The sequence below is a fragment of the Leptodactylus fuscus genome, chromosome 3 (genome assembly GCF_031893055.1).
Source record: "Leptodactylus fuscus isolate aLepFus1 chromosome 3, aLepFus1.hap2, whole genome shotgun sequence".
NCBI lineage: Eukaryota > Metazoa > Chordata > Amphibia > Anura > Leptodactylidae > Leptodactylus > Leptodactylus fuscus.
Window position 1 is genome coordinate 212858387 of NC_134267.1, and position 23169 is coordinate 212881555.

At 44.4% G+C, this 23169-nt stretch overlaps 1 protein-coding gene across 5 annotated transcripts in view; it reads right to left on the reverse strand.

Annotated features, from left to right (window-relative positions):
- ROCK2 (Rho associated coiled-coil containing protein kinase 2) overlaps positions 1-23169 on the reverse strand; it is a 120589-nt gene that overhangs the window by 10055 nt on the left and 87365 nt on the right. For 4 of the 5 annotated variants that reach the window (XM_075269147.1, XM_075269144.1, XM_075269145.1 and 1 more), the window contains exons 12-30: positions 22620-22668; positions 21922-22057; positions 19880-19971; positions 19556-19802; positions 19358-19464; positions 18287-18446; positions 15822-15982; positions 14474-14658; positions 12162-12231; positions 10949-11052; positions 9763-9949; positions 9043-9136; positions 7414-7508; positions 5600-5782; positions 5346-5514; positions 2601-2792; positions 1521-1588; positions 1149-1237; positions 816-894 (exon numbers count right to left, since the gene is read on the reverse strand). In XM_075269147.1, the coding sequence (XP_075125248.1) occupies positions 816-894; positions 1149-1237; positions 1521-1588; positions 2601-2792; positions 5346-5514; positions 5600-5782; positions 7414-7508; positions 9043-9136; positions 9763-9949; positions 10949-11052; positions 12162-12231; positions 14474-14658; positions 15822-15982; positions 18287-18446; positions 19358-19464; positions 19556-19802; positions 19880-19971; positions 21922-22057; positions 22620-22668 (2467 nt within the window). The remainder of the gene's footprint in view (positions 1-815; positions 895-1148; positions 1238-1520; positions 1589-2600; positions 2793-5345; positions 5515-5599; positions 5783-7413; positions 7509-9042; positions 9137-9762; positions 9950-10948; positions 11053-12161; positions 12232-14473; positions 14659-15821; positions 15983-18286; positions 18447-19357; positions 19465-19555; positions 19803-19879; positions 19972-21921; positions 22058-22619; positions 22669-23169) is intronic. The other variant, XM_075269148.1, reaches the window with a different exon arrangement.

Genomic DNA, 23169 nt, shown 5'->3' on the forward strand with positions numbered 1-23169 from the left:
AGGCCTCCTCTTCCTCCAATGTCCCGACCACTTCCTCCAGCGCTCACGAACTGATAATGGCCTGGGCGCATGCGCAGTATCATAATGCTTCTACTACGGCTACTGCGCATGCGCCCAGGCCATTATCAGTTCGCGAGCGCCGGAGGAGGAGGACGGAACATCGGAGGAAGAGGAGGCCTGAATGCCCGCCCACCCTGCACCGTTCGGTAAGTTTCACATTCTGTTTCAGGCTTTTATTTTAAAACGGGGGGGGTGTTGTTTAATATAACTTTTACGGTGGGGCTCTATCAGCATGATTTTGCTGATAGAGCCCCTTTAACTCCTCGCCTGCCGAGCGCTTCCAATAGAAGCGGCTGGCACACGGGGGGTTAAGCGGCCGCTGGCAAAGTCTGCGTGCCGCCGCTTTCAATAACATATAAGGCGCACCGGACTGCGCCTTATAGTCCGGTGCGCCTTATATATGAACCGAGATGGACTATAAGGCGCTCATGGGCAATGCGGCTTATAGTCCAGTGTGCCTTATAGTCCGTAAAATATGGTATTTAAAAAAAACAAAAAACAAAAACTAAGGAACTGAAAAACTAAATTGAATTAATTATATTATATTGTCCATTTCTCCTCCCTTGAACAGGGAACTCAGCACCAGTTTTCGGCTCTGTGGGCCTCTTCCGGCATATTCCCCACCGATTGCACTTTCATGGTACATATAATCCATTTAATACATGTTGTTGTTTTTTTTTTTTTTATAAAACCTTATATGTTTTCATCATTAAACCTTGAAGAGGAGTTAATCCAAAAGACTATGTATTACTTGCCTGGAAAATCCGAGGAATCTCTTTAGCGTCCGCCCGATACACATCTGTCTGAGTTACCTGCCGCACGTGGAATAGTTTACTGGCAACATAAGAAGTGCAGAATTAAAAGACGATATCAATACAAATAATACGTGCAAAGTTTTACTGTATGCTGTAAAGTGAGACGGCTAATTGGAATGTACACCTGTAGTGCTGACACCTAAAGGCCAATATGAAAACTGCAACATTCTTATTCCAATTTATGATGTTTTTCACAAAACTTGAATAAAAATACATAAAAATATGCCATTTTCTGATAGAGTCCGTTTGGCACCAGTGATTAGAAATACTTACTCTATATCTAATACCATGTATGGATTGGATAGCTCTTTATCCTGCTCGCTGTCATAAAACAGGATTTTCTTGCTGCTAACCACCACGTACTGGAAGCAAAAAAGCAAAGATATATAAATGAACAATGCAGCCATGCATGGGACATTACATGAAATTTCAGATATACAGGATTAGATAAACAGTGCCACTCCAGTCCGTGGGTTGTGCCTGGTACTGCAGCTCACCTTTACTGAAGTGAATGGGGATGAGCTGGAATTATACAACCTGTGGGCAAGTGGGGCACTGTTTTTGGAAGAAAGAAGTCATGTTCCTCTAATGCTGCACTATTCCTTTAATATTCCCCAGCAGAATAAAATGGGCTCCTGCGCTCACCTTTTTAATCCAGCCAAACTTCTTAGTGTTTCGCACAGGAAGTGACAACCACCCTTCCAGTCTGGATTCTGTAGGGCCGTGAATGAGACAAATTATGCAATGAGTTTTGGTTTTTGACAGACATTTCTAATACAGATTTACACACAAAGGTGTCCGAGCAGCGATGATCCCAAGCTACAAGCATTCAAGGCAAAGCAATCCTATAGTGCGTCTGTGGTCTGATTCCATAGACAGTGCTCTCCTAAGACTTCACCTGCTCAGAAATAGTGTAATCCACCATGGGGGCAACGTAAATGGGAATAGGTATACCATGCTATAAACTCTATCTTTATGATGCTCTATGCTCATGGAAGGACTGAAGAAAAACAAAAATCAGAAAAAACACCATTGCCAACATAAAAGAGGTTTTTCGACCTAAAAATATTGAGGTCATCAATATCTGATCGGTGAAGGTACCAAAACCGTGATTTGCGTTCTCAGCAGATGGTACACAGAAACTGAAGCAGGAAGCAGATAACTCCGTTCTCTGTGTAGTGGCCAGACCAGGGTATTGCAGGTCAACTCCAATTCAAGTGACTCAACTCAGCCACTACACAGAGAACAGCGCTGTCTGTTCCTTTCTCTGAGAACAGCTTGTTGGGGTGCTGATTGCCGGACGTACACGGATTGGACATTGATGACCTAGGTCTTCAATAATAGGAGCTCTGAAAACACCTTTAAAAGCAGAATCGGTACTGCTCGTAAAGGACCACTGCAAGTAGCCTAACACAAGGACATTCATTAGGATATGATCCATATTGCATAGCTTTTTACTACAAGCAGAAACAGATAGGATCCTGGACATGTCCAAGCTGGCGATAGGTGGATGCTTGGCCTGTGGGTAAGTGGCACACAGACATATCACTTATTTTAGAGCCATACAGTCCAGGATGCATGCGGTCAGTATTCATGCCATGCTGATCCCACACCTGTGGTTATAGACTTGTGTGACCAGGAGAGTGGGACAAGTGTTAGACAAGGACCAGTGACAACAAGTTATGGGGTCACACAGTGCAGCACACTGTTGCACAGCGATGTCACCTTCGTTGTCATCGCTATCGGGATCTGTAGGGGTTCGTGCACGGGGTATTGGCTCCTCCTCTGAGTCCGTATCAGAATCAGAGTTGAAAAGCAAGCGAGTACGGGAGGGCCTAGTGCCAATGCTGACAGAAGTAGAGGAACGCTGGTAGGTGAATGACATGGACTCCGTAGTACGGGACTGAGTGATGTGAACTGGAAACCCGGCACAGAACCGGAAGGAAGAGTGCAGATGAGAAGTTATGAAAAGATATGGTAAGTAAAGAAAGGAGAAAAACAAGGTTACATCCAACAGGAATGAATACATGTGAAAACCAAAGTTCTAGAAAGGAAAGAATCTGGAAGCAATTTTGCATTTGCCGAGCAAAATCCATTTCCTAACAGGATAGGTCATTGAGTTTACGTTTTTAAGGGGGCGTTCACACTACCGTCGGTGTCCGACATGTAGTGTCCGCTCCTAGTGTCCGCTCAAAATCTGTCACGGACACTAGGAGCGGACACTAGCTGTGTCCGTGACACCTGTCATTCACTTGAATGGGCATCGGGTGCGTTCTTTTGCACTCCATGCCCGTCCTTCCCTGTCCGCAAGAGAAGATGTCCGACTTCTCAAGCGGACAGAAAAACCCTGCATGCAGGGTTCTTCTGTCCGCTTGAGAAGTCGGACATCTTCACTCGCGGACAGGGAAGGACGGGCATGGAGTGCAAAAGAACGCACCCGATGCCCATTGAGATGAATGACAGGTGTCACGGACACAGCTAGTGTCCGCTCCTAGTGTCCATGACAGATTTTGAGCGGACACTAGGAGCGGACACTACATGTCGGACACCGACGGTAGTGTGAACGCTCCCTAAGGGGTCTGAGGTGATGGTTCTCCATTAACCAGAACACAACAAGATCAGAGGTGCCTCTAGTTATCCTCTGTTCAGCAGGAGGCCTAGAGTGTTAGGGTGCATTTGGACAGTCACGTTGGGGGGCAAGTTACACCACCTCCAAGAAATCTGCATGTAGGATACTGTGAGTGGTAAGAAAACCCCTCTAATACAGTGTGTACATGCTCTTGGATGAAAGGCAGACTAATAGATATCCACTATTGTTAACCGAAGGGACTGTAGAGCTGTAGGGTTTAGACATTGCCCGTACTGGAAAATGCCAACTAGCTCAGTCGCTTTGGGAATTCAGAAAACTAACACTACTATACTACAGGATTTACTTCAGCTTATATAGTCCAACCACCTCTGAATTTCTTGTCCATATGGAACCTGGCGGACATGCTTGGCTGGACACATTAAGCCAATTAACCCTCAGCACGCCTACTAGTGTGATAACGCAAAACATGGACTCCACTCGGGTGACTGGCTGGTCACAACCAGATGTGGATTGAAAGAAAAGGGAAATACGAAATATACACAAAAAAAAGGGGAAATATCGTAATCACCTATTCTATATACTCCCCTTATGACCCACACCTGGTTTAGGTGGCAAAAACTAGATCTGAAAGCCTGAAGACCATCTCTGCTTCCTCAATTTGGGAACTAAGGATCCCCTCCAAATAAATTAAGCTGACTACAGTTCAATGTACAGCGGGCAGCCAGGATGGCACGGTGCATGAAAAGCAGTAAAATGTTAAAGGGATCCTATCATTAAAACTGAATTTTTTCGGCTTACCATGTAGGAATAGCCTTAAGAAAGGCCATTCTTCTTGGTGATGCCGTTCGGTATATAATCTGGTTTTCAAGGGTATGCAAATGAGTTCTCTCACAGCACTGTGGGTGGTCCCCAGCGTTCAAACAGCACTGGGAGCGTCCCCAATGCTGCAAGAGAACTCTCCAGCGCTGCCTCCATCTTCGTCTGGAAGATGAGAGAACTCATTTGCCAACGAAAACCGGATTATATACCAAACAGTGGCACGGAGCAGACATCTAAAGGTAGGAGAAGAATAGCCTTTCTTAAGGCTATTCCTACGTGGGAGGCAGAAAAAAATAAAGTTTTAATGATAGGATCCCTTTAATCTAGTGTGGTATCCTCTTTATTCCCGGCAGTGTCAGAGGTCAGACCTCCACTATCCACAAAGTGATATATATCCCAGCGGTATGACATCACTTTATAGGATGGGAATGGCCCTTTAATAAACATAAGATCATTCTGATCAATAACCTTATCACTCATGGAAGGTTTTAGTCTTCCAAGGGAAAATGGGGTATCCCTACTGTCGACATGTAAAATGATGGGATGAATTCTTATCATGTCCTGGAGTTTCAACAAACTTCACTATGCTGACTGGTTGAGGGTCAGAAATATTGATGGCCTTTTTTTTTTTTTTTTTGGTAGAGTTGGAAGGGACCTCAAGGGCCATCGGGTCCAACCCCCTGCGAGTGCAGGTTTTCCTAAATCATCCCAGCATATGTTTATCCAGATTCCGCTTGAAGATTTCCATTGATGGAGCGCCCACCACCTCCCGTGGCAGCCTATTCCACTCTCCTAACCTAAGTGAATTAGGAAACCCCCTTTACTGGTAACTAAACATCATGTGAGTATCCCTTTACAACCATATAAATCCATGGACTTGTCTAAAGGTCCATACAACTGCAAAAGTTGCTTTCCAATTGCAGTCGATGCTAAATATTACCCTTTGTGTACCTTTAAGAGGTGTTTATCAAGAGGGAGTTGAAATGTCATATAACTTTGCACATGAATGTAATGTTCCCTCAGTTCTACTAGATGGTAACTGAAAAGTCTAAGCGCTTTACCTGGGTATCCATCATCGTTGTCAGTGTCACCGTGCCCACTGCCAATACTCGTGCTATCCATGCCAATGTGAATGGACTGCAGCTGTGACCGCAGCTGCTCAATGTCGCTGTCTTTGCTGTCTAGCGCCATCTGCAGCTCAATTCGAACCTGACTTTCTTCTGCAATTTGCTGTAAAGAAAATGATGCCATGAAGTAAGCACCCGCTGGGTCTATATAACGCTTTTTGTAGGGTACGTTATATGGGACAACTTACCGCCTGCATCTCATTCATCTCCTTCTGGTACTTGATGACAAGGCGTGAAAGTTTTTCCCTCTCAGATTTCAGCTCTAACTGCAGCTTCCTATTCTCCTTCTCCTTCCTGCGTACATCGGTGTCAGGTCCACCCTTGGAATTGGGAATTTTCCGGTTCATGATCTCGGCTAGTTTGTTCACAGCCTAGAAACGAAATAAGACAAAATTTAAGAATCTGCACCTAAGATCAAAACGGAGGCTACATGTGGTGTCTAGGCTTTTGTGCAGCAATGGTACGTATTGTCTATTGAGATATAGAAGAGGAATGTGGGAGAAGATCACACATACGGGCTTGTGGGTATAATACAGTTAATATTGTCACAGGCATTGATTTACAGCGTTGGCATATTACAGCTCTGAAGCTCGCTGACAGATTATCCGCCACCTTAGACTCTGCCCCTCACATACGTCACACGTCTTAGAGGGGTTGTGTCATTAAGGATAAGTGTCCAATTGCTGAGGGTCCAACTACTGTGAACGGTTGCTGCCGGAGATTGACGTCATAGCAGTCAATGGAGTAATGGTCACACAGGCACGCTGGCGCTCCATTCACTATAAGTGGACTTTTGGTTCCCGATTCTCCTCTTCGTCAGACCACAGGGCCCCCAGCAATCAGACACTTATCCCATTTCCTTTGGACAGGGAATAGGTTTCTTTAACAGCACAACTCCTTCAAGTTTCTCTGTCTTTCAAAAGGGTTATCAAGTTTGTTTTTGTTAAATTGATATCCTATCCATAGGACAGGAAAGCAATTTTAGGTCAGCGGGGGTCGAATACCTGGATTTTCCTAAGACCAGCTGCAATACTCAATTGCCGTATTTTTAATAGCAGTCACAGTAAGTTGTTGTCCCATAGATGTGAAAAGGACACCACTGCAGTAACGGTATGGAGAAACAGCTGATCTGCAGGGGTCCTGACAGTTGTACCCCCACCAATCTAACCTATGGATTGTACATCAGTTTTGAAAAACTGGTTAACCCTTTAAAAACAAACATCTAGCACCCTATGTAGGTTTCTCCATAGAGCTAGTTCAGGTAGAGTTCATTGGCCGTGAAGCACCCATGATCCAAGACAAACAAAAAAAAATAGAGCATGTTGTATTTTTCATGGCTCGGACTATTGGGAACCCCATTCTTTTGGAGTGTAGGAGTATGAAAACCAATGCTGCACTAATCCACTAAATACATGGGCAATTCTCAGCTCGGTTGTGTGAATAAAGGCTTATACTTTTTCGGCCTGGGTGTCCTCCTTTTATTCCCACAGGATTTTGAGTGAGTAACGTACAACTATACCAAATGTATATATGAATACTAGTTTGCATATTGATGTTAATGTTACACTACTAGGAGGCCACGCACCTACTGTTCCTATAAGTCATACAGAGCCCTTCATAGATAGGAGACCCTCGTACATAACATAGCTTAGTGATGTCTCCCTAAGGCCTCAAGAACATGAGAGAGTACAAGGAATCCTATATGACTCCTCACGCCCGATCTACAAAGCTAGTCTCCAAAATAATGTATCATTTTTACAAATCATGGACCATGCCACTATTTTTGGGGGGTTTTGGACATGAAACTGGAGGGAAACAGAGGTTCAGTAAAGGTCCAAGGCACTTCTTGGGGTTTCTATTATGGCTCTGCACAGAAATTAGCTATAAAAAGCAGAATTTTTTTTCAGTCCCCCTGACCACTTCTGTCACCCCGACCCGTATGGTGACTGCACTAATACTAAAAGACCGGTCAGAGCTGTCAGGGGTTAGTTGGTGACATTACCTGGGTCTTCAGGGTTCTCTCAGTCAGCAGTTGTTTCTCAAATTGTGTTTTAATAGCCACAATGCTGGTTCCCTCATCCTTCAGATGCAGAATTTCTGTAATATAAAAAACCAAGACGACAATATTAACCCCTTAAGGACCAGGCCATTTTTTGGTTTCGCATTTTCGTTTTTCCCTCCTCACATTTCAAGAGCCATAACTTTTTCATTTTTCAGTTCACAGAGTCACATGATAGCTTATTGTTTGCGGGACAAATTGTACTTTGTAATGGCACCATTCAATATGCTGTGCAATGTACTGGGAAGCTGGAAAAAAATTCAGAATGAGGCGCAATTGGAGAAAAAATGCATTTGCGCCATTTTCTTATGGGTTTAATTTTTACAGCATTCACTGTTTGGTACAAATGACATGTTACCTGTGTTCTACGTGTCAGTACAAACGCGGTGATACCAAATTTATATAGTATTTGAAATTTTTTGATACTTTTAAAAAAATGATAAACTTTGCAAAATAGAAAAAAAAATTTGTGTCATCATGTTCTAACACCTGTAACTTTTTCATATTTCCATGTATGGAGCTGGTTGTGGTGTCTTTTTATGCGGGACAAGATGACGTTTCTATTGATACCATTTGGGGAAAGATCCGATGGTTTGATCACTTTTTATTCAATTTTTTATAGGAGGCAAAGTGTTGAAAAAAACGCTTTTTGGCTGTTTTTATTTTTTTTGCCGCTACGCCGTTCGCAGTACGGGATAAATGTTTTAATATTCTAATAGTTCAGGCATTTTGGAGCGCAGGGATACCTAATATGTTTATGTTTAATGTTCTTTAATTACTTTTATAGCTGATCTAGGGAAAGGGGGGTGATTTGAACTTTTATATTTTTTTTATTTTTTTAATACTTTTAAAAACTTTTTTTTTTCTTCTGTTACATTTATGATCAGACCCCTTAGGTACCTTGAAACCTAGGGAGTCTGATCGCTCATACTATTCACTGCAATACTACAGTATTGCAGTGAATAGGAAAATCCCAGCACTTCTATTAGACGATGCCTCTGGCATCGTCTAATAGATCTCGTGCAGAGACAAGCCTGGAAGCCTTCAATAGGCTTCCGGCTGTCATAGCAACCGATCACCGCCCTCTTGTGACGTTCAGGAGGGCGGCGATCGGCAAAACATGGCGGCGCCCATGCCGCCGGCGCCGTTTACACACTGCGGTCACGTTTGACCGCAGTGTGTAAAGGGTTAACAGCAGCGATCGGCTCGGGCACCGACCGCTGCTGTTAGTGGCAGGTCCTGGCTGTATTATACAGCCGGCATCTGCCGTGTATGGAGCGAGCTCAGCGTGTGAGCTCGCTCCATACATCCCCATGCGACCCATGACGTACAGTTACGTCAAGGGTCGCTAAGGGGTTAAAACATGTAAATTTCTGGCTTTCCTGTATTTCAGATTGGGTGTCCATAGGTGATCTTAATGGGATGTAATGGGAGAACGGATTCCTGTCATCCAGGTAAATTCGCCAAAAATAGTTCTCATATCTAGGAAAATGGATTTGCCAAATGATCCAGATGAGACGTGTGTCCACTCTAATAGCGATCTGCTTTTTCCTAATATTACAGGTGACTTACGTTCTTGGGAGTCTTTCAGTTTGTTGTTCAGGTCTTCCTTCTCATTAGCCAAGTTGGCTACATCAGTAGTTAGTGTTTTGTTCGCTTCCTCAAGCTAAAGGAGAAAGAAGGACAAATTAAAACAGTGTAAAATATCAAAGACACCTGGAAGAGACTCTAGAAGGTTCTAAATGTATGTAGAAGATGTGAAGCTGACTTAGCTCTTAAAGGGATTTTCTAGGACTTGATGACTTGACCCTGGGATGGGCCATTAATGTGATAAATCAGTGTCCGACACCAGGGGATTAGCGGTTCGTGGTGTGGACAAGTGTTCCAGCTTCTTCCTTGTGCCGATGACATCATGTTCACTTGTCACATGATACAGAAGCAGCTCAGTCCTCGGCCTAGCAGATAGGCAGCAATACCAAGCACAGCTCCTATACACTATACAAAGGTGTGCTTGGCATTCAGTGGTCACACAAACACTGCAGCCTCCGCGGCCCAGGTTCCCGAATGTTAGACCCCCAACCAATCTGATATATAAAGGGAAGGGCCATGGGCCACAGAACTGGCCAAAATGATGCCTAAAACATATACTTGCTTGATATTAAGGCAGACGCACTGCCCAATGGAGGTGGCACCTGATTTAATAGGGTGTATCCTCTGCTAGCACAGATTATATGAATAAATCTTCCTCAAAGGGTTTATCTTATTACCAGCCCTTGTGACCCATCTACGTACAGAACTAATGGTGGCGTATTTCTCTGCCAGCTCTTGTTTATGGCGAGCCATCATCTCCTTGATCTCAAGCTCTTTCATGATCTTCTCCTTCTCCAGGTCAGAGTATTGCTCTTCGGCAATGGAACGTGCCAGCTGTTCGGAGTCCGCCTTAGTCAATGTGATCTCCAGCTGAGCGGCCAGAGAGTCCCTGAAAATACAGAAACAACCCGCTTATGTTAGTTGTCCAAGGACTCCGGAACAAAGGGAATGCAATCCGTTTTGACATAGGGCCATAGATATTGTCACACTCATACATGAGACCAGATAAGTGTCTGGTTTCATCCTTTACATATAACTTACAAGGAAAGATCATCTTCAAAACCAATTTGTATTCTTGTTTTGCACTAAAATGTAAACTGAAGCAACTTTGCAAATAGTCTTAATGAAAAATCTCCTATCTCCATGGTCACAGACTACAAGAAACCCTGTGTAGTCTGATCCTGCAGTCCCATTCTCTTTGATTTGTACCCCGTTTCTTACAAACATTTGGTAGTCTAGCAAGAGATAGGGCTACATTGTGTCCAATTGTAGATTGTATACACAAAATGCTTAAAAAAATATAAATATATGTAAAAGATTGAAAGCTCATTTGCAAAGTTGATTTAGAATAGTGGTCAAACCACTGCTAATAATAAATTAATAAAATAATCTAATAAAATATGATTAAGTATAATAACGTAAACTCATGGAGGAGATTTGTTGCGACTGTTACCCAGTCTTAAAGGGGACTTTTCACTCGCACCAACTCCAATTCTTTGCATCTTTCAAGAGGGACTGCTCCATTGATGCCGGAACAGCTGGAATTTTTCTCTAGCTCCCACTGTTGCTGGTTTCAGTGTTTGATATACTAAAAAGGCTTTGTATTGTCAAGTGGGCGGTCCTGGGCTGGAGAAGATAGTCTGTGACAGCCCAACAGACAGCAGAGACAATTTAGGATGTTGGGTAATAAAAGTATCAGATGTTTGCTTAGGTTCAGCGGGGGCTAGGGGAAATATTCCAACTGTGCTGGAATCAGTAGATTTGCATCTATTGGAGGATGCAAAGAGTTGTAGTCAGTGGAGGTGGTGAAAGGTTCTCTTTAAGGTGGCAAAATTATTTAGAGCCAGTGAATAATGGCACAGATTTTAGCACAGCCCCCCTGACCCACCTCTCATCCTGGAGCTCCTGAACTTTCTGCTGCATTTCCTTATAAAGTTTCCCTTGATCTTCACACTCTTCCTTCAGTTCCCGCACCTGGGTCTTGTACAGCGTCTATATACACAAGAAATAGAGTAATATCTTTAGAATTTGCAATATTTTGGAGACGTTAGTATATACCATGAACAAGCGAAGTATAGAGAGAGATATATTTGCATGTCTAGACAGTCTGCTTAACACTCCAGAAATGGTGCCATTGTTGTCCATGGGCCGGGTCTGACTCAATTTAAGAAATCAGGGGTGAGCTGCATTACCAGACGCTACCAACAAACAACCGTGGCACTGTTTTTGACTAACAAGCATATCCTCCTTACAATTTATTTTCTCCAGTGCTGCTCATTATTTCCTAGCTCTTCTCCATTAGAGCATAAATATAGGGACTATAGATTTTTAAGGTTTCGTACTTTTTTTTTTTTTTTTGTATATACCATCTTTTAATGGAGGGGGATATTTTTGGTCATGGGGGTTCAGGAATCACGACTTTTAAAGGGGATTATATTTAAACTATGTATAGTCCAATTTTTGCATGGGGAATAGAAAAATTCAGCAATTCTACTACTTTGGCAACTTTCTCAAGCCAGCCATAATCGACGTTTAGCTATTACGTTAACTTTATTTTGCAAATCTTTACAATTTCAACAACATAATTTTTTGTCAATTATGAATTTTTTTATTTTTTTTTAAACAAAGACAAAAGACTAATGGAAAAAAGGTGTATGTGATATAGTTGGTGTCCCGGTAATTCACTGGCTCCACACAATGTTCCAGGGCGCCACCAGTAACTCCTTAGTCGCTAGGATCAGAAGTGGTGCTATGTCTTATTAGGGAGACCTTGCCTCTATGAGGCCGTTGTGCGGTGTACAGGGACTTATGCATGCCCTACTTAAAATTCTGGGGAAAGAAAATGTAAATAAACCAGGCATTAATTCATAGGGAGCTACCATCCAAAAGGTGGCACTAGAGCAAATTCCCCTTATATGTATAGTCTTCTCCTTAGTTGCTATGATCACTTTTGACTGTGACATTTAAGGCACTGGACAGTCAGGATGTCTAAGATCCCAGCCATCGCAGTGGGCACAGCTTTTCACTGTAGTTTGGATATTTTGTGGGAAATGGGGATTATTATGTTTGTTTTGGAAAGAAAAAATGGTACCCATGCTTACAGAGAAATATTGCTCTGCCTCCAGCTGGTCTTGAAGTTCCTTCATCTGACCATCAGCATCTTGACGTTCTCTGCAGAAAACAAGACACAGTAGTAAGGTATAGTAACATAAGGTAATAAGAGTCCAGTGGGCGGAGTGACTCACTGATCGGTAGCCAATGTCTATACAGAAATGGCTGTCAATCACAGAGAAGGAACACCCACTGGACTCCTAAGTATATAAAGAGCAGAGATTTACCGTATTTTACGGACTATAAGGCGCACTGGACTATAAGCCGCATTGCCCATGAGCGCCTTATAGTCCGTCTCGGTTCATATATAAGGCGCACCGGACTATAAGCCGCAGTCCGGTGCGCATTATATGTTCTTGAAAGCGGCGGCAGGCAGACTTTGCCAGCGGCCGCTTAACCCCCCGCGTGCCAGCCGCTTCTATTGGAAGCGCTCGGCAGGCGAGGAGGGGCTCTATCAGCAAAATCATGCTGATAGAGCCCAACCGTAATGTTGTGAAACTTACCGAGCGGTGCAGGGTGGGCGGGCATTCAGGCCTCCTCTTCCTCCGATGTTCCGTCCTCCTCCTCCGGCGCTCGCTGATAATGGCCTGGGCGCATGCGCAGTAGTAGAAGCATTATGATATTGCGCATGCGCCCCGGCCATTATCAGCGAGCGCCGGAGAAGGACGGAACATCGGAGGAAGAGGAGGCCTGAATGCCCGCCCGCCCGCCCTGCACCGCTCGGTAAGTTTCACGTTCTGTTTCAGCGTGACAGCAGGGCTGCCGGACACTTCCCATTCATTTCTATGGGAGCCGGCATGCGAGCGCTCCCCATAGAAATGAATGGACTGCTTTTTTCCATTCATAGAGCGCTCGCATGCCGGCTCCCATAGAAATGAATGGGAAGTGTCTGTCCATTCATTTCTATGGGGAGCGCTCGCATGCCGGCTCCCATAGAAATGAATAGGAAGTGTCCGGCAGCCCTGCTGTAACGCCGGCGTGTACGGCTGTGATACACGCCGGCGTTCTGTAGTGTGAATGCACCCTTACGGTGCCTTTTATGTATGTATGGAAGCGGCACGCAGACTTTGCAGCCGCTTCCATCCATATATAAGCCGCACCGGACTATAAGCCGCACTTACGATTTCTGAGGAAATCGTAGGTTGTTATGTGCGCCTTATAGTCCGGAAAATACGGTACATGACGAATGACAAGTTATACTGAATGCTTTCTAACAAAATATCCCAATATCTCAATTTACTCAGCTCCTCCTATTCCAGGGGTCAGGCTGCATGTTCCGTACAATACCGTATTTTGCGGACTATAAGGCGCACCGGACTATAAGGCGCATTACCCATGAGCGCCTTATAGTCCTGCCTAGGTCCATATATAAGGCGCACCGGACTACAAGGCGCAGCGCTGTCCGGTGCGCCTTATATGATTGAAAGCGGCGGCCGGCAGACTTTGCCGGCGGCCGCTTAACCCCCCGTGTGCCAGCCGCTTCTATTCATTTCAATGGCACGCTTCCATTGAAATGAATGGAAGCGCTCGGCACACGAGGAGTTAAAGGGATTCTACCTTTAAAAGAACTTCCTTCTTGATCACGTCGGAATAGCCTTAAAAGACTATTCGTCTCTTACCTTTTTACCATAGCCAGCGCCGCCTTCTTCCGCAGCTCCGTCTCTGTCTTCTTTGGGCCTCATGGATGACGCATGCGCAGTCGGCTCTAACAGGCTCTCGCAGCCAGAGCCGACTGCGCATGCGTCATCCATGAGGCCCAAAGAAGACGACACGGAAGGCGGGAACACAGCTCAGGGAGAAGGCGGCGCTGGCTATGGGAAAGGTAAGAGACGAATAGCCTTTTTAAGGCTATTCCGACGTGGTTAGGGGGAAGAAGTTCTTTTAATGGTAGAATCTAGAGTTGAGCGAGTACTGTTCGGATTGGCTGATCCGAACAGTACTCGCTCATCTCTAGTAGAATCCCTTTAAGCAGCGGCCGCCGGCAAAGTCTGCATGCCGCTTCCATACATTACAATGAGAGCGCGCTATTCAAATAGTTAGAGATGAACGAATACTATTTGAATAGCGCGCTCCCATTGCAATGTATGGAAGCGGCATGGAGACTTTGCCGGCGGCCGCCGCTTAACTCCTCGCGTGCCGCCGCTTCAAGCCTTATATAAGGCGCACCGGACTATAAGGCGCACTTTCGATTTCTGAGGAAATCAAAGTATTTTATGTGCGCCTTATAGTCCGGAAAATACGGTAGGTTCCTTTAATCGTGGCAGCATTGTGGAACAGAGTAAAAGGACAGATGGTCTCTTACTTGCGCAGCTCGCCGTTCTGTTTCTCCAGGCTCGCTCTGATCTCGGTCAAGTGGTTGATCTCCTGCTTCAGCTGCTTCTCTGACATCTTAAGGCTGTTCACCTGTTGAAGCTGCATCTTTAAGTCATTCTGGGTCAGGTTTCGTTTTTGCATCTCCTGCTCGGTTTTTAAGGTAAGGTTTTTAACCTAAGAAAAAAAACATAAAAATGGAAACATGAAATAGTGGACTTCTATCAAAAAAGTAAAGAGGACCTTTCATCAGATCCAACAAGTCCTGCTTTACATCATGTAATAGGCAGTGATTCTGGCACAGTTGGAATTTTTTCTCTAGCCCCCACCATTCCTGAGCAATCAATGCTGTTAGTTTTGGTCCCCAATGTGCTATTTAGTGTCTGTACTGTCAGGAGGGTGGAGCCAGGCAGGAGCAGACAAGGGGTGTGATTCTGAACTTTGACACTGGCTGCCTCTGATTGGAGCTCTGAATCACACCCCCTGCCTGACACCGCCCATCTGACGTTACAGAGCTTAAAGAACAAATCAACTGTGCTTGTTGCTCAGGAATGGTGTAAGCTACTGAAAAAAATACAAATTGTACTGAAATCAGTGGAGCGGAGCCTATTCACAGAAGCTAAGAACTAGACCTGGTGGAAGTGGCGAAAGGTCCTCTTTAAAGGGATTGTACCATTAAGGACATTTGTCCCCATCCACAGAATATGGGGAAAGTGTCAAATCACTGAGAGTCTGACCGCAAGGTTCCCCAGCATTCAGTAAAACGTGGTACTGAAAGTCCCCCCTAAAGCCATCTTGTGAACCGAGCACCATTCACCGCTATGGTGCTGCAAGGACAGCAATCTCTGGCAGTGCCCATATCCCTATAGCAGTGAATGGAGCACTTTTCACAAGGAATCAGAATAGACGTCTTTTGGTGCCTCGACTGCTGGGGAATCTGGCAGACTAACCACCAGCTGACACTTATCCCCTATCCCAGGACATCCACTGATCAGCTGTTTGAAGGGGCAATGCACATGTGCGAAAAGTGAATGGGATAAGGCCGTCATTAAGTTGCATAGCCTCTATAAAACAGAAAGCGTGTAATATGAACAGGGGAGAGGTCTCAGCACTCGTACGAGTGCTGCAGCTGGTTCAATAGCTGACTAGTGGAGGACCTAGATGTTGGACCCCACTAATCTCTTATTGGTGGCTTCTTCTGAGGATCGTTCATCAATAAATAAAGAATTGGATTATCCCTTTTAACTATCTAAAGCCTCTAATCAGGCACCATCTCTCTACACAAAGGACAGCACGGATGCCCCGGGCCCCGCAGACAATGGTACAGCGTAGTCGCTTACATCTTCCATCAGTTTGTCCTTGATGGTCTCCAGCTCGTTGATCTTCTGCTTGGCTTGTTTGAGGTCACAGTCCAGCATGGAGCATTGCTTCTCCACCTCCAGCAGGTTGTTCTCCAGTCTCTGCTTGGACAGTCGCTCCTCCTGTAGCTTCCTCTCCATATCTAGAGATGACATACAAGCACATTACAGGTGCCACTAGGGGGCGTTTACTGCACGCTGTATTACTACTAAAGTCAATGTACAATAGCTTGCAGGTACCACCGGCAGCTCGAAATAGTGACAGGCATGTCAAAGTAAATGTGGTTTTAAGAAGTTACAGGCTTGGGGAGAAGTGTCCTGTGGGACCATCGGTCTATGCTTGTCAGGTCTCTGCTTGCTATAACTAGAGACCCAGACTGGTAAATATAGATATTGGAAAAGGTCAAATTTGAGTAGACTTGTGTGCGCACGAAATTGTGTATAATTATATTATGATCTGGACATGATCACCCCTCATTATTATTCTGGCGCAGTCCTATATACCGTCAGCAAATGCACTATATTAAGCAAAAAGAGTGACACAAGAGTGTTAAAATATTTAGTAATTAAAGGGCACTTTTAAACTGTAGTGGAAAAAAATCCCAAATTCCATGTGAATACCCAGCGGACTAGCGACTGTATGGCTTTTATTTATAGATGCCAGGCCTGAAGGCTGCAGACTGAGGGCTGTGTTTATTTTGGCTCAGGTATAGCTAGACCTTTGTCTCCTAAATCCTATGTGTGTGGGGTCCAGTCATGGCAGAGACGCCCAGAATAAGCCCTACGTGTACCATGCAGGAAGAATCCAGCCCTGACTTCATTTGACCTCTTTCATTTTCCCCCCCAGAGACTAAAGTAAGCTGAGATTCCTGCGGCCGCACTTTACGTTGACTTGTAATGGCATGCTGTGCGTCACAGGTATGGCATCGCAACCATTCTCTCGTATAAAGCGGTCTTTCAAGGACAGCTGGGTAACCCTTACCTTTCCGGATAGAACTAAACTGCTCAAAAGAACTAGAGGCAGCGTATATAGTATAACTAATGTTGTGTGCAGAAAGTTATAGATAGAAATGTTTCAATGTATGGAACGTGAAAATAAAGCAGCTTTGCAAAAATGCTTATGTTATAAGCTATTTTTTATTTTTTGTGTACAGCTCCTCTGCAAAGCTATGCGTCTTTATGGTAACATAGTACAGGCAATCCTGGTGTAGCCTCATCTTACAATCATTCTCCTTTCCATTTGTCCTCTACTACTTAGGACGGGTTCACATCTGCGCCCGGTCTCCTCTTTGAAGGTTTCCATCTTCTACCCGAGAAACTGGACAGGAGATGGAAACCGACAGTCAGTGTCCGCCTGTGAGCGCCTTCTGGTCTCCGCGGCGAAACCATTTTTTTTTTTTTTTAACTGAAGACAAAGTCAGACATGCAGGACTTTGTGTCCGGTTAAAAAAAAGGTTTGCCGCGGAGACCAGAAGATGCTCACGGGCGAACACTGACTGTCGGTTTCCATCTCCTGTCCAGGTTCTCAGGCAGAAGACGGAAACCCACAAAGCGGAGACCGGGCACAGGTGTGAACCCGCCCTTAACATAGTAGTAGAGGACCAATGAATGGATATGACTGCAGGATCAGACTACACAGTATGCTTGCAGTCTGTTACTACGGAAAGACAAAACAGCTGTATATAAAAACGAGATAGCAGCAGAAATTTCTAGCACAAAGACAATGGCTGTCATCTCGGCACCCTTCACCCAAACAAAATGTGATGTATGTGAGGACTTGACTTGTCAAAGATGACCAGGATATGGATATATGTGGCAAAGTGACTTAAAGTGGTCCATAACCTATAGGCCCCCATACACATGAGAGAAATGTCAGTCAAATCTGGCGATACTGGTCAACTTTATAGGTTTAAAGAGGCCCTTTTGTGTCCTTAGAGATGTGCAGTATTATATACCACCTGAAAGCAGACAGTGAGCTGAATACAGTGCCCTGACAGTTTTCCTGGTATGCACCCCGGTGATATCGGTGACATTATTTTCAGTACCGATATCTCCCCACTGTCAGAAAGGTGGGCCTTACAGAGTCAGGAATGAGCCCGTGACAGAGCAGAGATATCGGTGTACTGTTGGCTTTCCACCGGTATGTAATACAGCACATCAATGAGGGCATGAAAGGTTCTCTTTAAGGGTCTCCTAACAAGTCTCTGACAGATTATGCCACGGTAAGGAAGGACCAGACATGTCTAATTTCAACAAATGATCCTTTTGCTCTCAGGGATAATAAACTGCTTACTGTTCTCTGTCCTTTCAAACAACATGCATGCTCGGTACCGAACCTAGTGTGCCCGAGTACGGGGAAGGAATAGCTGTATACCTGAATAAGGTATAGTAACTGAAAATACGTTACTAGGTTATTTGTCAATGGGATTTCTCAGCAGACATCCTACCTTTCATGGCTTCAGACTTGGTCTCTTCAATAGACTGATAGATCTTGTTCTTGTCCGCCAGGCGAGCTTTGGTGGCTTTATGTTCTGCTTCCTCCTTCTCCACACTCTGCTGCAGAGCTTTCAGCTTGTACGTCATATCGATCTCCAGATTGTTCTTCTCCTACAATGATATGAATTGGTAAGAAGTTACATTACCCCGTAATGAAAAAGAAGTCTGGATGGAGGGAAAGTCCCACCTACATATTATATTCCCATATGCCCCATTTGGTTGCGCTGTTCTTGCCAAGTCCAAGATTCATTTTAGGACACCATATAATTGGATCACTTCTTGTGAACAAGGTAGTAAATAGTCAGGACTGATCCGTGTTACTAATCCTCAACACAAGAAATAACCAATCTCAAATAATAAGAAATCAGTCAGTGACAGCACCTTCTATGTACACTTGGAGCTCTAAGCTAAAGGATTGGACTATTTTTTTTTAGCATATCTGAAGCTGGCCATACAAACTAAATCGATGTTGGCTGAACCTGCCTGAAAACTGACGAACACTGTAATGTGTATGGCGACTTCCTGACTACAAATATCCAGCCTGTAACATTACATACAACATGTCCAATTCTTTCGTTTTCATAGACATAAGAAGGCAGAAGAGCCTGGCTACAGCTTTACTATTCTCCCTATTTACGACACATGCACACTTGGTCGAGCCAAGCATGCATGTGTGTGTGTGTGTGGGGGGGGATTTGGAAGAGATAGAAAGCTGTCAGGACAAGCATTTGACTGGACAGTTATCTAATGTGCATGGCCATGGACTGCAGTGATTTCTCAGGAATGGTGGGGGCTAGAGGAAAAAAAAATCCCAACTGTGCCGGAATCAGTGGAGATGCTGTTAGGTCTTTAAGAAGGTGGGTGGTGTTAGGCGAGTAAAGAAGTCTCCTCCCCAAATTGATGGGCTCAGCTAAACTCAACACTGTGTAATTAATATGTTCTTCGCAGGGGGCACTGACTAGGATAGCAGCTCACAGAACCAAGTCCTGCCACAAACTTCTAATTTTACATTTGCTCCTCACCTTCTCCAGGGTGGTTAGTCTCTCTTGTAGATGTCTCTTCTCAGACTCTGTGCGTGTAAGGAGATCCTTTCCTTTCTTTACTTCTTCTTCTAATACAGATATCCGGCCTGCAGAACAGAATAAGAACCAGATGAGCGTGAACACCGAGCACTACAGTCCATGAAGGCTTCATACAGACAACTAACAGGATCTCCATACCTTGTAGGTCACTTATAACCTCGGAGCCCTGTGACCGGTCCCTCTTTTCAGACTCCAGGGCTGACTGCAGGTTGATGTAGTCCTTCTCTAACTTCAGTTTGGCATTCTCCAACATACACGTCTTATCCTGGAGCTCTCGGTTATTGGTTTCCAGCTGCTGGATCTGCTTGGACATCTCGTTCTGGTTCTTTCGTAACCGGGCCGAAGTGTCTGATTCTGTACGTACAAGAGCGTTGGCTTCATCCAGCTACGGGGAAACATCAATCAGTAAGATGGAGGACCTGACCTCTTACCCTCAAGACGCCCAAGATTGATATTACTTACTTGTCTTTGGAGCTGGTTCATTTTCTCATTGGAGATCTGAGAGTTTTGGTTTCTCTTCTTCAAGTCTTCAAGTTGATCTTTCAGACTGTTCACTAATAAAACACAAGTAAGAGAGTTGCTGGTTTTCAGTGAGGATATTGCAGATTATACGAAAACTTTAGAGACCGGACCCTAATGGTGTAAACAAGTAGTAAGAGACCAGACTGTCTACTCGGACACTAAAGGTTGCCTTACAAGCTTAGAAAGCTTCTTCATCTTCCCCATACACATTTAGCCGAATGTGCAAGAGTTCTCAATGGATAGATGGAAATAAGCTGCTGCCAAAAAGCTACCTTTGGATTAAAGGGATCCTATCATTGAAATCCCTTTTTTTCTCCCCAACACGTAGGAATAGCCTTAAGAAACGCTACTCTTCTCCACGCCGCTGGTCGGTAGAAATCCCGGTTTTCTTCGCTTTGCAAATTTTTCTCGCAGCACTGGGGGCGGGCCCCAGTACTCAGACAGGACTGGGGGCATCCCCAATGCTGCGAGAGAACTCTCCAGCACCGCCTCCATCTTCTTCTGGAACGGCCACTCCATGTGTCTTCTTCCATACTGGTTTTCAATTATCTAGACATGCGCAGTCGGCTCTGCCATCGGGCCCTGGGCCGAGCCAACTGCACATGCTCACAGCCGCAAGAAAATGGATGCTTACACCAGCTTACTGTGTAAGTGGGCATAAGAAAATGGCTGTTTACTCCAGCTTACTATGTAAGCGGCAACAAGAAAATGGCCACTTACACAGCCTACCATGTTAGTTGCCATTTTCTTGTGGCTGCGGGCATGCACAGTTGGCTCTGCCCGAGGCCCGATGGCAGAGCCGACTGTGCATGCCTGGAAGATTGAAACCCAGGACTGAAGAAGACACCGGGAGAGGGTGTTCCAAAAGAAGATGGAGGCAGCACTGGAGATTTCTCTCGCAGCATTGGGACGCCCCTAGTGCTGTTTGAGGGCTGGGACCCGTCCCCAGTGCTGCGAGAGAACTCATTTGCATACAGATGAAAACCTGGATTTCTACCAAACGGCGGCGCGGAGAAGACATCTAAAGGTAGGAGAAGAATAGCCTTTCTTAAGTAAGAAAAAAAAGGGTATCCAATGATAGGATCCCTTTAAAAGTTGTTGTCCAGGGAGTCTTTATACACTTACTTCCTCCATAGGTTTAAAAGCAATATAGCTAGGAGTTTTGGGCTTGTACTGACCTAGGACAGATGATCAGCACCCAGACTCTGAGTCTCGAGAAACTTGGGGCCTGGTGCTAGATCCAATCATGCGATATGGGATGAGAACCCGTCCTGAAACCCCTAGGTACATTACATTGCTTTAAAATCCCCAAGTAAGTCAATGTAAAAAAAGACTCCCTGAACAAGCCCTTTAAAGTCCCGGCATCTCCAATTCTATACCTGGATGTTTGCAGTCAGTAGGAAGCTGGGACTCACTCAATCCACTTGATTCTCAGCCAAATCATTAGATTATTGCCAAAGCTTCCTAACGTTGCAGATTAGCACCCAGTGAAAAGTTTCTTGGTCAGCCACGAGCATCACTAATCCCCCATTAGCATAAATATTCATTAATATGGAGGAGGGTGGGCAAGCCAAATAACACTAGCATTGCTTCTCTTAGACAGGAAACAAAATGAAATTGGAATAAAAATATATCCAATAAGCCTGATTTATTCTCTCACAGTGCCATGACATACACTGCATAGAGGCTGGGCTTTGTATTGCAGCTCAGCCTCAATCATTTAAATGGGACTGAGCTGTTGCTGTTCATATTACCTATGAATTTTGATAACCTCTTCAAAACAGCTGATCGGCAAAGGTGCTGTTTGGAGGACCCCCACTGATTCCATACCGATAACCTATCCTAAGGATAGGTCGTCAATATGTAAGTTATGGTAAAACCCCTTAAAGAAGTTGTCTCATAGTGACCTTCCCATAATGAACAAGGTGGTCTGCGAGCCCACCCCTAGAAGAGTCAACCACATTCTTCATTCATTCACGCACCTTCATTTTCTAAGCTGCGTTTCTTGTCTGCCTCATTCTCTGCTTTTCTTTGGTACTCGGCGTTCTTGTGCTGTAGCAGAGCCTTCTCCCGTTCTAGCTGGCGGCTGGTCGACTCCAGGTTCTTCCGCGAATGGATCTATATAAACAAGAATATATTAATGGTAAAGAGTCCTAAACACTCCTTTTGTAAGATGTATTACTTCCTACATGTGGCTTCTAGTCCATACTTTATGGGGTGCTGCACATGCTAGGCCTGGTTACTTCTACTAACAGCGCCACAACTTCCCTAGACTTTAGCCCCATTAAAGTGAATTAGTAAGGCTGAGCTACAATACCATAGGCGACCTGTGGCCAGGTGTGGTGCTGTTTTTGGAACAAAGCAGTCACATGACCAAGCCTAGACCACCCCTTTAAGCAAGCTAAATGAAAGGTGTTGACTAAAATCCTTGCACAACCCTAGGTGTCCGGGATCTGAGCACTCTCCCATCACAGACTTGTCAGCTGTGTAACACTCACTACATATGGAAATCTGAGCCCGCTATAAACACTCCTTTACTTTTACTACAGGTTCTGTATCTTAACATTATTGTGCACTGAAAATGCACAGGAACGAGTTAGAATTATTTCAGGCCCAGTGTGCAAACCAGAACGGAAGTACAGAAATGTCGCTGTACTAGACAGAATATCTCCCCGATTACCTGTTCATCAAGTTCCTTCATTGTCTTTTCTAGGCGGGAATTTAAAGACCTAAAAAGGCAAAATATTTTCTATGTTATTTCATAAAATAAGTGTAAAAGTGAATAGGATAGAGATAGATAGACAGACAGACAGACAGGTCCTTAATGGATCTTTTTTCAAGCCTTTTTGGATTTTAGGAATCGTTGGCTCTGGACTGTCGGATATACATACATACACACACACGTACATAAAAAAAAAACAATCCGGTCTGCCAGCAACTTGTATGGATGGAAAATGTCCTTTTATTGTAAAAAGCAGTACACCGTTTACTGCTTTTTCCAATAAAAGGACATTTTCCATCCATACAAGTTGCTGGCAGACCAGGTTGTTTTTTCTATTGGGAACCCTTTCGCCTGAAGGGGGGTTTCTGCCGTTCTGCCGTACAATTTATGGGATGATCCCCAGATTTTTATTTATTTATTTTTTATTTATTTTTATTTTATTTTTATTTTTTTTTTTGGGGGGGGGGGGGTTGTGCTGCTCTCTTCTTTTTGTTTTGCAGTAATTAAA